Raw genomic sequence first — 16,898 nt, 5'->3', positions numbered from 1 at the left:
TTTTTATTTGAGCATTCATTCATTCATGAAAATGCTAAATGCATTAAAGCATTTTGGTTAACAATCCATGCCCTTGTAATCCTAATGTTGGTGAAAAAATTAACAAAATTAAGAAAAAAAAAAAAAAAAAATTTAAATTAAGCTGTTTTTTAACTCAACAACATGAGTATGCATGCTGAAAAAATTATATATTTAAATGTGTCGAACCAAATGTGACAATACACAGACATGATCGAGATTTGACAGGCTGTGAAAAAGCTCCGCAAATTATATGAATCACTTCCATGCTGTTTTTATTGTTTGTTTGTTCATGATACACTACAGTATTTACCCCTGCTTTCACCACACTGCAAAGTAAAGCTCTGATATTCCCAAAACAGCTTTTATGCCCAGCAGAACCATCATTTCAAACATCATTAATGTGAGTGAATGATGACAGAATTTTTCATTTCAAAGCGAACTCTCCGTTAAATAAGAAAATCATGCGTTTTTAGAAAGAGCCACACCAGCAGATTGAGTCAGTAAGCTGCTACAGCACAGATTAAAGAAGAGCTGACATATAGATTACGCTTTGAGCAGAGATAAAAGAGAATTACAGAATAAAAGTCCTAAGAAAGGAGACATCAATGAGAGATACCTGTCTAATGCTAGTTTGTGTATGTGTATATGTGTGTGTACCTGTGCAAAGCCTGCCATGCTGTAGGGACGCTGTCGGCTCTGTGTAAGGCTCTGTGCCAACAGTCGGGCAGTCAAACCATAGTCAGGCATGGGCAAGGACATGTCCTCCCGCTCCAGCAGGTTTCCTGTGCTGCTGCTCTTCCCATGGTGAAGACTACAGGACGAAGGTCAGTCAGTCAGTCATTTTTACACCCTGCCATTAACATGTGCTTCACATCCCCATAACATTTTACTCAATTGCTTTTACACATCTAATCTACTGCAACCAATCAGACTTAATACCATATTTATCATATATTGGGATGATTATAAACATGCACAATATTGATATCATAAACACTTTACTGAAAATTTACACTATGTTTGTGTAATAGTAATAGTAATAGTTTAAACATTAGCAATTTTGCTTACTAAAGGGGTCTTATTATGCAAAAATCACTTTTATCAGAGGTTTAAGCACAGTTATGTGGCAAAAGTGTGTAAATATAGACAGCCTCTTATGGTAAACATTCATTAACTCTATTTTTTGTAATCACACTCCAAAAAAAAAAAAAAAAAAAAAAAGGAGTCTGCAGAAACACTCTGATTGACATTCTCCTTTTGTACATGTTATCAGAGAGGGGGAAGCCCCGCCCATTATTGATGATCATTCCCTCATTAGCATAAACAGCCTTGGCTGAGAAGCAGCTGTCCACGATAGGGCTGGGCTGATAATATTCTGACAGTATGCACCTTAGATAAAAGGTTATACAGTTTTACAGTATCACGGTATTGTGATTACTTCTCTAAAATGAGTTCTTTTTAAATGTCTGGTTAAAAAACAACAACTTCTTTTTTATCCATTGAACACAATATATTTTATTTTAGGAAAAAGGTATAATATTTTGAAACAGTAAACAGGTCAGGATAAATAATTAAAATAAAATCATTGACCTCTGCTATCTTTATTGGTTTCCAAAACACAATCCTTGAATATGCCTTAGGAAGGGTATAACAGACCATTTTCGCGGTTTTAAAACCTTGACTTTTTCAAACCACGCTAAACCGTTAAACCATTTATCATTGCATGCCTATTCATTAGACTTCTAATTCTATTTCTGCTGAAAATAACGTCAGCAACTAAGAGGATGTTAAATGTGGACTTTTAGGATTCACAAACGAAAACCACAGACTCCAGACTCTTCCTCTAAGCAACATCTTTAAACATTTTCAGTTTTTCACAGGGATAATGATACGTTAGTCCTATTTGCATAAGTTTTTATAGCCATACCCTCTTTCAAAAAGAGGGTGGGGAGCTCAAGCTCATATGAATTTAAAGTGACAGAACCTAATTTGGATCATATCCTAAAAGAGGCAATTTTAAAGAGATAATAATATTGTGAGGAATTGAGCTGAAACTTGTGAACTTAAAGACAAAAATGAGTGTTTACTGTTAAAATTAAACTCATTATATTGTTGTTCATGTCTTTTAATACAACGTGAGCTTGCTGTTCCAAATAGAAACTAACTTTTATAAGCATTGTAATGTAAATGCAGTATAAGCCTAATAAAGTGGTTTATGGAGAAAAAAAATAAAAAATAAAAAATTAACTTGTTTTGAGGATTTATAAATTATTTAATGAAAGCAAAGATTATAACTGCTATTGTTTTAAAGTTATCTGTACAGAAACATTTAAGTTAATTCAATAAAGAAACCACATTTGGTCAATCATTTATCACTGTGCAATAAGGCTATGATAATTAACTTAAGTTTATTTAACTAAACTCACAATGACAATTATAAAAGCTTAAGTCTATTTAGTAATTTATTCAACCTGCACTTATTCTAAATGTAGTTCCTCACTTTGTGATTCTCACAAAAAGTAAAACATTTTAAACAATGATAGAAACTGGTAGTCCTTTGTTCTTACTGTAGATGCCAATGGTTACCAGCATTCTTCAAAATATCTTTTGTGTTCAACAGAAAAAAAGAAAGAAACTCAAGGTTTGGAGAGCACTTAAGGAAGAGCAAATGGTGATATGTATTCTGGTTTCTGCAAATGTATTAAGTGAAACATAATTGACTTCTTTAAAACATGTTTTGAAATGTTGAATTTATTATTAACTTTTGAATAGTTGTGTGTAACACGTTAGGTTGTGGTAATGATTTTGTGATCATGGAAATCATTAATTAGTGTTTTTAGTAATTGAATGTTTCCTTTCTTTTTGAACAGTAGTGAAGGGTGTTAGTGATTAAAAGTGAAGAAACAGGAAGAAAGGTGCCCTTACGAAAATCAACCATGATTTTAGTCCAAAAACATTACAATCTGGTAGTAACTACAAACTAGTAACTACAAACTACAGTAGTAGTAACAATTCAGTAACAAACTAACCAGGGTTTTGCTAAAGTAACCATAGTTTCACGATGACATTTGTATTTAACCTGTGGTTATACAAATGGTTATCAATGCACAAAAAAAAAAAAAAAAAACATGGTTAATTTTGGCAAGGGTGTAAAATTCTTTGAGCAGAAAAATGAGCCAAACAATATTTCAACCACATTCCAGTGAAACAATTTCATTAATAATCAGAGATTGTTGATTAAATAAAGGAAATTTAACAAATGTGCAAAACACAATATCTGTTGTCCTTCAAACCACCAAAGGGAAAAGAAAAAAAGAAAGAGCTCAAATCTGCAGCCCACTGATCAGTAGATAAAATAGAATTTTCCTTTCAGTGTAACCTCATTACATGTATCCCATGACAAAAAATGGATTTGCATTAGCACAATGCATTCCATAAAACTTCCAAATGTGCTGGTAACACTTTACAATAAGGTTCATTAGTTAATGCATTTACTAACATGAACTAATCATGAACAACACGTGTATAGCATTTATTAATCATAATTGAACATTTACTAATGCATTATTTACATCCAAACTCATGCTTGTTAACATTAGTTAGTTAACGAACTCACAATGAACAACTGTATTTTCATTAACTAACGTTAACTAACATGAACAAATACTGTAGTAAATGTATTGTTCATTGTTTGTTCATGTTAGTAAATGGATTAAGAAACATTACTTAATGAACCTTATTGTAAAGTGTGACCAATGTGCTTTTAGTAAACAGCAGTATGACCAGTACATCTTTGGTTAATTTATATGTGGCTTTTGTACTACATTACATACAATCATAATCCGTTAGTCAAAAACACATGAAGCCAAAAACTTTATAGATAAGGACAGAAACATACACTTACTTGACTCTTAACTTTTCGCCATCACTGTCAGGCAGCACTCGGGTGTAGGAAAAAGGAAACCAGCCACGCCTGGGGAAAAAAAAAGAGAGAGAGATTCTCTTTACAAATTCCACATTCATGAAAGTGGACTCAACGTACAATATAGGACCTTTTTAATATGTGTGTAATATCCTCAGTATAAATAGTTTATTGATGAATTTATCCTCCTGAACAGCAAAAAAATTAAACTGAAAGTCTTGTTCAGCTAAAGTAATCAAAACTCTAGTAATCAAATTGATCTCTGTTAAATATCGCTGTCTAATGGGACTCACTATCTGCATATTACCGTGATTCATTGTTTATTGCCAAATATTCTAATATATGCAAATATGTAATTAGAGAAGGTAGGGAAACATGTCTCGTGGGAGATACACTCGCTGTTAAGCTTTCGGTTTTTTTTTTTTTTTTTGGTGAGGTTCTCATTTCCATGGTAACAGTGACATTGGCAAATCCAAGTAGGCTGTTTCTCTGGGATTATGGGCAGTGTGATTCTTCACGAGGAACTCTGCATTTAAACATGTTATTCTTAATAACCCATCATGACACAGTGCAAAAGCACTTACAGAAGAGCATTTATTGCTCAATAGTTGCACTTTTTAAAACTCAGAAGACATTATTTGGCTGTCAGCTTGTTTCCATCAAAAAATAAATAAATAAAATAAAAAAAACTAGCTTAGATTATTATAATTTTTTTCAAATGACAATTTATCCTTTTTTCCCCCAGGTTCTGCAAATTGCAATGTTCTAGATGTTGATTGCCAATCCTAAGCCAATTGTAATGTTTTGTTTTGGTTCAATTTGGAATTTCCCCAACCAATCGCAGAGCCAGGGGAACCAGAGTGAGTGCTTCGATTTCGCTTTATACTTTAGGTCATACTCACACATATGCTATCCGAACATTGCCCAGGCCCATTTCCCGGATCGTTTGAGAAGTGTGAGTGCTGTATCAGACTCAGGCATGATTCAGTTGGCCGGAAAAGGCCCGGCTGATTAATAAATGATTAATATATCCATATAAAACCTTCTCAAAACTGAAGATGAACGTGACTTTAAGGGACTGTTTCATATGGAATTATTAATAATTCTTACTGTTTAATGAACACAAACTGTCGTAGATTATTAAAGACACAAACACCTCATTGCATGAATGCTGCACCTTTAGCAAACCTCCTAATTCCTACAGCACGAGGACTTTATGATTGTTTATGAACGTCAAAAGTGGCTAATCTGTTCAGCGAAATATTTGACTGCGTGTAAATGCATCTCAAATGACTAAAATGATATAACTAAAGAAACCTCCAATGTGAAGAGCGAGAGCGCTTCTTACTGAAATGCAATATGAGTGCGGGTAGTCAGGGAAGATGGAAGGGGGGGACAAGCCTGCTTCGACCTGGTTCAAGGCAACTGTACATACTGTAGTGTGAGTACACCCTTAGACTTCATGCACAGTCCAAGATATTGAGATCTGTTTTGAAACTTTAGTTAAGACATATACTTTAGAGCTTAGCCCTATGTTTGATAATATTAGACAGTGTTCAAGAAAAGGTTCTAAAATAATTTTAGCATCATTAGGAAAGCACTGACATGATTCAAATCATACGTATCTGACAATTATCAATCTGTTGCAGTAAATGAAGACCTTCAACCTCAAGTTCAATATGGAGTACTCCAAGGCTCAATACTATGACCATTGCTTTACTGACTAGCTCTCACTGTTAAGGATAACAATATAATTTTAATGCTGCTATGACAAAATCTCTATTATAAAAAAAAAGTATTTAAAAATAAAGGTGACTTGACAGTCAAGATATTCAACATCTTTTCCTCAGGACATATACCCGAGACGAAAAGTACAAAACCGGCAAGAAATCTTTTTTCTTTTTTAAAGAAATAGTTTTGAAATTCTAAATTGTAATACTGTTTTCATTTAGGGCTGTTGATAATGTAGACATTGAGTGCCTACATCTTGTTTTTCTCATTCTCTCCATAGTGCCAGCCGTCCCGAGCCTCTGGCACCAGAAGGGTGATGATGTCACCCTCGGTGAAGCTGAGGAGGGTGCTGTTGTCGCCTGCGGCATGGGAGAAAATGGCCTGTACACGAGAGCGTCCGTTCTTCTCCAGACCAGCCGCCATAGAACTTGACCTGGGCAAAGTTCGTGTCTCTCCTAGAAATTGAAATAGTAATATGAGTGCAATTTGTTAAAATCACTGTTTAAAAAGTCATTTGTACTTGAAGTTGGATGGCTAAGCAAAACAGTTTGTTTTCTTACCCACAGTGGTCTTGTTTTTAGCGGGCTGAGGCCTGCGGACAGGCAGGGTGTTGGAATAGACGTCGCTGACCTGTCTCTGGGGCTGGCTCTGTGTTTGAGATGGATTTTGTGGGGAAGGTGGTCTTCCCTGAGACACACCGTCTGTCCAGTAATCATCTCCATGGACCCCTGTTGTCCCATTAACCAGAGACATGCCATCAGGACCCATTAGCCTCTGCAAAAACACAGATCACCAAAATAGCATTTACAGATACTAGCATGTAAACAATATTTGACATTTTTAAAATATTATTTTCTACATGTTCCTGTTTGGCTTAGCTGGAAATGTTTTCATTTTGAAAGAGAAAATACATTTGTTTGTAAATGGCAGCAATATAACAACAAGTTAGTGCATCCTGAGGATGAGGCATTCTTCCATAGCTTCAAGGTCCAGTTTTTATGCTTCATGTCCTCTGAAAGACGGATCATAGGCACTCTCATTGGTCTGAGGCTACACAGCCCCATAACACGACTGAGTGCAATGCACTGTGTTGTGACACATTTCCGTCCATAACATCATTATCATTTTGTGTGATTAGTGCCACATTAGATCTTCAGACCAGATGGGGCAGCCATCATTGCCCTTGTAAATAGATGAGCCTTGGGCAGCCAACAACCTGTTGTCAGGGGATTGTCTCTCTTTAGACCATTGTTGATGAATTCTCACCACTGCTGACCAGGGAAAAACCTCAATGTTTTGCTGTATCAGAGATACTCATACATAGTTGTCTTACCATAACTACAGTATTTAGCTATTGTCATAGTTTAGATCTTTTTATGATCTTTTTATGATCTTTTTATGAACAGATCAATTTTATGACCTCTTAGGGTTTAAACACCAAGCCAACGCCAAACAATTAAAACATAAAATTGCCTGGTCTCATCTGGATTAAAAAGCTGCACATGAACCCACCAAACAGACGGCAACCAACTAAAACGAGAGAGCACTTCCTGTACCTGCATGAGAGAATGTGTCTTTCCACTCCACAATAGTCATGTTCAAAAATAAAGAGAGACCAGAAGAAAAAATACACACAGACTACAATAAAGCAAATGTTTACAATATTAACGCAACAACAAGCAGCGTGTAAAACACATCAAACACAAATAGTCATGCAGATACTAACTGACAACCCAAACCAGGCCAACTTAGACTTGGTCCCAGCCCTAACATGTTGACTATGAGCACATTAACTATGGAGCAAATGATTGTTTCTGACTGATTGTTCAACATTCTGAGGTGTACAATTATTTTCAGCAAACTACACAGCTAAAGTAGTTTCATGTAGGTTTTAACTTGTCTGTTTTAGCTATTATTTGTATTGTTTTATATATACATATTTGTTTTTTCTCTGTTTTAATCTGTACTGTGCAGCACATTGGTCAACCTCTGGTTGTGTTAAATAGTGCTATGTAAATAAAATTGACATTGACATTGACATTGACATTAACGCCATAGTTCTATATCACTACATGGTAAACTTTCAGCTATTTAACAGCCTACAAAAGTCAAATATCAAATCAAAACAAAACAGAAAGAACTAGTCCTACACACTAGACCAGTTTGAGGACAGACACCTGATAAATGTCTTGAAATACAACATCTGAACGATGGTTTGAGGTGTGGTATAAGTGGAACAATTTACTCTTGTTAAAATAATTAACACACCTTGGGTTAATTTAATGACCCATTGTAAGTTATTCCTTCCTTGTTGTTTACTTACAGCCTAATTTACTCCAATACATGGTCTTTTGAGAGATGATCAATGGTATTCACTTCATCTCTGACAGGTCGTACTGCTTTGGTGCATCAGTGTATCAGCTATATATTGGCCATCGGCCCCCAAGCTGTCTAAGACATTGACACTGGCAATCAAAAAGATTGATATTGGTCTATCACTACCAGACACACAAAAGTCTGGGTTTTAAACTAGCAGACGAGGCCACAGACTCATAAACAAGCTCTGTGATGTATGAGTATCACTCCAGCAGCAGCAGCATCGATAAAGTGATAGCAAATTACAGGTGCAGAGGCTCAGTTGTTGTGAGTATTAAAATTGTACTAGAGTTCTGTTCTAGCGAGGGGCCACTCAACCAAAGCACTGCCTGAAGGATCGAGTTTTAAAGAGGTTGAATCATCCTACACTCAGCCAACGCTGCAGTATGCAAATGAGCGGTTTTCACATCAGGACATAAGAAGCTTCAATTGCTATTTTGTACACTTTGAACAACAGTTAGTCATTTGTATTGTTAAACAGGTGGCTAATGTTCTTTACTAACCCCCTGGCCCAGGCCACCTCCCATGAAGGCAGCTAGTTCGGGGGGCACGGGCAGCGGTTGTGCTCCAGGAATGGGATCTGAGATGACCAGGTTGCCCTTGGATGAGTGCAGAGGGCTGGAGAGGAGGGTGCTCGTTCCAGAGGTCATCTGCTGGGTGAGCATCATGGCCCTGTCTGGCAGCTTGTTGGGGTCTGAACAGGCCTGCTGCCACACCGGGATCTTCTGGGTTAACAAGTCCTTACCCTACAAAAAAAAGAGACAATTAAGGATGAAATTGGAAAAGCTTGTCCACAATGCTGAAATGCTGAAATGCATTTGAATGACTGAAAAAAACAGAGGTGCCTCTGCTGCATTAAGACCACTACATACTTGCGCTTCACAAAAAAATATTGCCATGGTAACCACAGTTTCGGCCAATACACCACAGATACTACAGTTATTGTTACTACTTCAAAATCGTGACTAGATGTATTCTTTCAGAAGAAAATCTGATTAGCTCCCTTGATGTTTCATTTCTGTTGCGAAGGTGTTATCAGTAGGTTGTTAAGAATGACTCTAGTGGTTTCTACTGTGTTTTGAGATTTTTTTGTTATCTAGTGCTACAATGTTCTGTAGAGTTTTTAGGGTGTTTCTGGGTGTCTTTCTTACTAAATCCCCGTTTACACTAGTGGGTTTTAGTTTTAAAACGGCATTTTAGAATGAAAACAATCAGCGTCCACACTAACGTTTCACCAAGCATATCTGAACAGCTCTCCGTCTACATTAAAAAGGAGAAAACGCACATCATGTGACTGGACACACACATTCACATACTCTGGGATGCGCTGCAGCGTTCTTTGAGCACATACCCATATGAGAGCTGTGCACTTCAGACTGTTTATCAAGGATCTCCCTCTGGATCTAATCTCACTATGTTTGTTAAACGTGATATAGAATTCATCTTGTTGTCTATATCTACTGTACCAACATATTCCCCGACTTTAGTCTTTTGAATCTATTAGGCCTACTTGTTCTCAGGTAACGTGTTTTGGCTGAGCGCATGTATAAGTTAGGTTTATTAATGTAACTGCAGACACCGATTCTGCAGCGATTCTCTATTGTATAAACTTATTGTACGTTATACTTTTTAAATGGCCATTTCTGATTATTAAAACTGATATTCGGTGAAAGAGGCTATGTTTCGAATTTTCAATGAAAATGAGACAGTAATGTTATAGTCTCTGTTTTGTTATAAATATGCATGAAGATGACGCTCATATTATGCTGCCACGACGCCTCAACATTTCTGATGTCTGCTAAGTTGCTTATATCAAAATATGTTTTCATTTTGTTGTTAAGACAGTGAAACAGCATAGCAAGGGTGATGTGATTGACTTTATAAAGTACACTCGGGAGTTTGTTTTACATATCATATTTACATGGAGAGGATGCAGGACTGAATTGTGTGTGTAGGCTACTTAATACTGAGGAATTAGCCCCAATCAGATAGGTGAATGTCTGCAGCACCACCTCTGTTTTCAGATGTCTCCGTTGGACGGATGACGCAACCGTTGCAAAACTTATGTGTTTTCAAACTAAATCACATTAGTGTAAATAGGGCTTAATAGAGCCAATACAAATTCCAAAAGGCACAATAAAGTGCTGATAAAGATCAGTCCTGTAGGCTGATAAGTTTATTTTAAGGCTCTGAAGTGTGATCACACCTTGGAGTAGCTCACACCTGTTGATTGACCAGATTGAATGTCTCAGATTCGGGTTGTAGTCACATGGTCAAGCGAGGGATAAAATAAACATTCTAACTATTGTCTGGGCTTTATTTCTCTCTCGCTCTCTCTCACATAACCTTTTACATTTATGCTGGGTACAATTATATTTTTTACTGTTTCATGTTTTATAATTTCCTAAATCTATTTTGTAACTAATTCAAGTGCAACCATAGCAATATAATGTTAAAAACTTGTTGCATTATTAATTATTTTGTGAATTACTTTAACAATAACATTTAACTGCTCCAATCTGCAATACAATGTAGTCACACAAAGGCAACATTCCAAGATATTTGCTTTTCTAACTATATTTATTTCAGTCGTTGGTATAACTGGATGAAGGTATAAGTGCTGATAACTTTTCCTTTAGTTATTCACAATACTTGAGTACAGCTTACCAGCAGACATACACAACCATAAGACGTTACCATTAGGTTAGATTTAGGTCACCAGCATCTAAGCACAATGGTATTTTGATGTCCAATAACTATGGTAAACTGTGTTGTGCAAGTTACTTCCAAACTGTAATACATTACAGATAACTTATTACTGTTATTTAAATGTAATCCCTTACCTTATATATTACTGTCTCAGAATTGTAATATGTTACATTACTTTTATATTACTTTTTAGTTACTTTCACCAAAATAACTACAGAATTAGAACTTAACATAAAATTCTATATTGTTCTATAATGAGCATTTTACATCCAGTAGAAAGTGATTTGATGTAGCAGAATGACTGTGACCTCTCCAGGCTACTAACTATATATTATATAATTGGCAATGTGATGGCTCAAGACAATGCAAGAAAGGATGAAAGCCAGAATTACAAATGATCTGTTAAAAGTATGGTAGTGGTAAAGTGATTATCTGGCAATATCTGTGAATGGATTGGCTATATTCATATTAAACACAACAGGCCTATATGTAAACTCCAATGCCATGGTAAAATGCAGATTTTGTTTCTTTTCTTATTGTTGTCATTATTGTATTTACTTTACATTCAAGTGGTTTACAACACAAAACCATCCTGCACAAAGTGAGCATGATGAACAGCTTTCTCAGTATAATGTTTGTGCATCGATTTCCTGTTTGTGGACAAAACTGCTTGCGAGCTCTCACATACTCTGCTCGCGCACAAATTCTCACAATCTCTCAAATATGCACTGCTCACGCACAAGTTTTCTTACTCTCAGTACACTGCTTTCTCAGTGAGATTGTATGCAAACTCACAATTTGTGTCTTGTGTTCCCTCTTCCTTTCAAGCTTTTTGATATGAATTATATAAGTACACTATTTATTAACAATAACCAAAATACTAAAATAGACTTATAATTTTTAATCTAATAAACCATAACATTGTTGGCTTAATGTTATATGATGAGATATTTCAAATAAAAAATATTTAGACAAAAATAAAAAACTAACGCAAGCAGAAATGTAACTAATAGAAACACTTGATAAGGTATTATAGCCAACTGTACTATTCACTCTTCTCACAGTTTTTATGGCAACTAAAATAAAGTGAACTAGTGTCTGTTGTCTTCCACATTTGTGATGAGATTGTGGAGGACATTTTCCCTGCCATCATCTTCATTTTGAGAAGAAGCTGTTCCACAAGGCCCCTGAACACACATATTGTCATTAAATACTTTAATTACACTGTTGTGGTAATACCAAGCGGCAACCTCCCGCTCTCCCTCAGGAAGCCAATACGGAAGTAACTAAAACTGCAATTCATTCGAAATTCCGCTAGTCCTAGCCGCTCCTGGCTCCAAAACAGAGCAAATTTCAATTGAGCCCACTGTTAGAATGGCCAACTTTACAGCAGAAAAAAAGGTGTTTACAGCCTGGTACAAAAAAAAAATTTGGTTAATACAGGTAATATTACCCTTCATGACAACTGTGAGGGGGGTGAATTTTTTTATAACTCATCCGTTTCCTTTATATTAAGTTATATTAAGTTTGCATAATTAAGGGCGTGGTCACTTGATTGACAGCTAGGTCTCGCTGGTCGCCGTCACGTCACCTCAGCTGAATCCTGCAGATTAGCCACTGAACTCGGCATATTTATCGTATTTCTGTGTTGTTTTATGTGGCTTTACACAGTCAACTGCCTTTTGGACTTGTTTCCCACAATTATTAGATGGCATGGCATGCTGAGGGCACTTAATTGTGCTCACAAACTATTCACGTGGCCTCCGTTTCCCATGTGAGTAAAGTTATATACTTATATACCATCTCTATACATGTATCCGTTTTATTTAAGATCATTTATCGTTTATATTTATATTTAGAGCTGTAATGCACTCCAGAATCTGTCAGATTGATTAGCTGTAGGCTCTAGAACAGTCATCTGAAGCGTTGTCATACAGTGTTATGCTGGATTTTATCAATAGTCTTACAGTAACTAACACAGACTATATCTGAAGAGTTTGGAAGTAATTCGCGTTTTCCTCCTGTTGAAAAACGTCATAAGAACAATGTTTAGTGGCTCAATGTATTACAGCAGTGTTTTTAAAAGTCTAAACACTTTATTGATATAGTGTACAACCAAGCACAAGTGGTCAGAATACAAACGAGTCACTGGTGATAAAGTATTAAGCATTTCTCCCAAAGTAAAGTGTGTCTGAACCAGGTCCAAGTTAAATGCTAGCAGGTGTCAGTAGCTCCGCTCACTCTCCGCCTCTTTGCCCATGTTTGGTATCCCGCCGTGGGTGTGATGACGCGTGACCAAAATGGCGACGGTTGGCCGCGCCTACTTGTGGCTTCTTTTGCGCTCTTCAGAAACCTATGGGTGACGTCACGGATACTACGTCCATATATTTTACAGTCTATGGGTAATACTATAGTTGCTATGGTAACACAACAAGTGTAATATAAACAAATGATCCAGTGCTGTAGTTTTTTTTACAATATGGGGTAGATTGTACTACAATTCACCACACTTTACTGTAGTAAAACTACATTTTATATTTAATTTTTATGAGTTCACTATTCTTAATACAACAGTATGCTTAAGCATTCATTGTAAATGCTAGCCTAAAACATAGGCAGTATACCTTACACTCAAAAACACTAGTATTTATTATAGAATTTATCTTAACCTGTAAGTAAATAGTGTAGCAATATATAAACCATATAAACATTATTGGGATTACAATTAAATAGGAGGATCTCCGGAGAGCAACAGAACAAAAGGAAGAGGAAACACAAGGCACAGATTGTGAGTCTGCATCATCTGACGGAGCGAGAGCAGGTCGTTAGCACGTGAGCAGCCCAGCCAGTGTTAAGTTAACGCGAGGAGTTTTGTCCACAGAGGAAACCGGCACGTTCACTCGCTCATATTACATGAATGAGCTTACAACATTTGTCAGTGAAATAACGCCATATGCACTTGCGTCCGTCTCGCGAATGCACTGTCTTATGCCATTTTCATCTATTTTCCGCTGCGCGTACTGCGAACCGGGCTGAGCCAATAGCCCCGGACCTTGAGCTCAGAAGCTGAAATCATTCCGCGTTCAAAGTAAAAAGGTCCCATAGCCAGAGTGAGATTAATGACAGCACACGCATATATTCGCTAGCCACGAACAGGAAATATAACTGCAGTATTTTTTATTTGTTAATTGTCTTGCGGGCGAAAAGTGTGTTGTAACGCACGCGTTACTGAACATGTACCGAGTAAAATATTACTGAAAATGTATTAGTAATGCCTTACACTACTGCATTACAGGAAAATGTAATAAATTACTGTAATACATTACTTTTGTAACGCATTACTCCCAACACTGATGATAAATTACATTGATGTGTAGCGTACAGTCCAAAGATAAAATTACTTATTGATTTTATCACGGAGTATTTCGCGTGGGTTTTACGACTCCTGGCTCCAAGAAGACTGGAGAGATGAGCCTGGAACTTCAAAGACGTTCCTTTCTTACACGCACACACATACAGTACCTCCCCACACCCACAAGAACACTAGTCCAAAGAGAAATTGACTGAGAAATCAGGGACCAGCACAGAACTAAAATGTTATGTTTGCAAATTTTGTATCTCATTTCTGACTTTTCTTACCTGTATAACCCCTCATATAACCTGTATGTGTGGTCCCTTTAGGCCTTTTTAAAGCATAAATATATGTAAATATGTGAGGATGGGAAAAATTATGTTGATCTACTTTTAAACCCCCCATGTTTGGTACCGATGGGTTTCTGCTGACATTTTACAACACATGATGGATAGAGCAAGATCATAACTCGCATTGCTTTATTCTTTAAATCCCTGTATTAAATGCCTGTCCGCATGCTTTGGGCGGACACTCAAATTTGCATACGAGCAGCCTCGAGACAAAGGAAGGTTTCGCGCTCAAACTTTGTCCTGAAATCATTGGTCAGAATGCTGAACGGGTTGTCACGTGACCCGCAGGTATAACCAGACTTCTCCCCAAACATCTGGGCAGAGAGTAGTCCGAACAAAGAATCCATCAAAACGTGGCCCCTTGGAGGGCCACGCGGCTTTCTGAGCCGCATGGACTTTTCCCGCCACGCTTTCTTATTGTCCGGCAAAGTAAACTCAGTTTAAAGTTTGCGATCGTGTTCGTCCAAACTGTATTACAAACTCAACCCATCAAGAAGGACGTCAAAGGAGTTTCATCAGGAAGAGACCAGCATAAAGAGAGAGACCTAAAGACATGAAAGTCCAGGTATTTTTAGTTATGCGATTAAGCTGTGCCCCTTTTATCAAAAAGGTGTTTTTTTATAATCTTGGTGATCCTTAATGGTGCGTGTGGAACAGAAAGTTTTGTCACTCTTTTATCTGAAATCTATATTTCCTCGCTTTACTATTTCTCTTTGTTGTTACACGTTCTATAGACCCGATATCTCCACGTGTTTTACCTTTGTTCTATGTTTAATGTTATGTTTGTACGTTTGTTCGTTATCTGTCTGACTAGTCAATAAATCCCATTATAATCAAATGAATTGTATTGTTTGCCTCACGAGAAAATGTCACTGAAATACAGATTCCCCTCCTTAGCTATTATAAGTTGATTAAAACTTATGAATGATTAATCTACTTCACAAGAAGTAGCAATTAAATTCCCTTTTCTAAATGAAAAGATCATTGCCGTGGCCGCTCGTGAGAGCGCTTGTTTGGTCAAATTAGCAATAAATTGATCCAGAATATAATGATTAATAATAATTCGTTATTGTTGATAATTAATATTCATAATCTGAGAGTCTGCTCGGTCGAGCGGGCAGGATTATATACAATCATATGTTTGTTTGATCAAATTGACTGAAGCTTAAACCGGAATATTAATAATTAAGAATAAACCGTTATTGTTGATTATTAATATCCATAAAATGAGCTAATTTCTGTTACAGATGTTTGGTTGATTTTAAGTAACCAAAATCCAACGTCGAGTCAACATCTTAAACCAACGTAATATACGTCCAATACTGATATTTATTTGTCAGGCATGGCAACCAAAATCCAACGTCTGATAGAAGTCATATTGGTAATGCCTACACAACGTCAAGCTGTAGCATTATCAGATGTTGATATTTTGCTGTTTTTAGGTTGCATTGTAAAGTGACCAAAATGCAATGTCTTATGTTGGACATTGATATCAGCCTGATGTTGGGGTCTGACGTCAATCCGATTTTCATTTTCAAACAAAAATGCAACATTCCACAACGTTGGGGTACAACGTCAATCTGACGTCATTTTGACATCCTGTGCCTGCTGGGGTAACCATGGCCCTACATAATTGCTTATATTATTACCCAACCTCTACCTCCCTAACTAAAATATAATATCGACACCCCTACTTCACGTACTACCATTCTTGCAACTAAGTGAGAACAAAAGTGAAACTTATGATTTTATGCAACTCTAGGCCCATATCAATCATTAATTTCAGGCATCTCTGTGCCAGGGTTCAAACACATATAATACATCTCGGGATGGCATTTCATTCATTCTCAGTTACGAGAAACAAATTAGCAGAGTGGTAAAGAGTTTCTTCCACCTGAGATCCATTGCTAAATTGAAACAGTTTCAGCCCCACAGAGGTTTGGAGACTGAAACCCATGCTTTTATAACATCATGCCTAAATTACTGTAATACCCTTTACTGTGGCCTGCCTCAAACAACCATTTATTTATAATGCTGTAGTTGGGCTTCTCTTGCATCTTTACATTCGCTTGCTGTAAAATTAAAAATTTAATTTAAGGGCTTTATCTGGACTTGTACCAAAAACCATTAGTGGCCTGATTTTTTACATGCTCCAAAGGTCAAATGTGTCGAATGTGGTGCCTACACATTTACACGTTCCAGACGAGAAAAGCTCTCGGGTAAACAATGTTCCTTAGACAAGTATTTCTATGGCGCGTCACATGCATTGTACTCTACATGTGTCCAGCTACGCTCTCATAGATGGAAAATGAAAAAAAATAAAAAATTCACTGCAGCAAATTATAAACGCAACACTGACGACCCGTATCTCCAAACAATTGATGTTCTCCCACTTGGCTACACAATGTGGTGTCTCTCTGCAGTCTAAATACTGTAA

At 36.7% G+C, this 16,898-nt stretch overlaps 1 protein-coding gene across 7 annotated transcripts in view; it reads right to left on the bottom strand.

Moving 5' to 3' along the window:
* Window positions 1-16,898, bottom strand: part of baiap2a (BAR/IMD domain containing adaptor protein 2a) — a 220,629-nt gene that overhangs the window by 13,001 nt on the left and 190,730 nt on the right. For 4 of the 7 annotated variants that reach the window (NM_001040245.2, XM_073943518.1, XM_005163755.6 and 1 more), the window contains 5 exon segments: window positions 679-832; window positions 3,926-3,994; window positions 5,928-6,129; window positions 6,235-6,448; window positions 8,554-8,796. In NM_001040245.2, coding sequence (NP_001035335.2) covers window positions 679-832; window positions 3,926-3,994; window positions 5,928-6,129; window positions 6,235-6,448; window positions 8,554-8,796 — 882 coding nt within the window. 7 annotated transcript variants of the gene reach the window in all.

Source organism: Danio rerio, chromosome 3 (assembly GCF_049306965.1).
Source record: "Danio rerio strain Tuebingen ecotype United States chromosome 3, GRCz12tu, whole genome shotgun sequence".
Taxonomy (NCBI): domain Eukaryota; kingdom Metazoa; phylum Chordata; class Actinopteri; order Cypriniformes; family Danionidae; genus Danio; species Danio rerio.
Note: the sequence above shows the minus strand (reverse complement) of the source record. Positions and strands in the feature narration are given on the sequence as shown.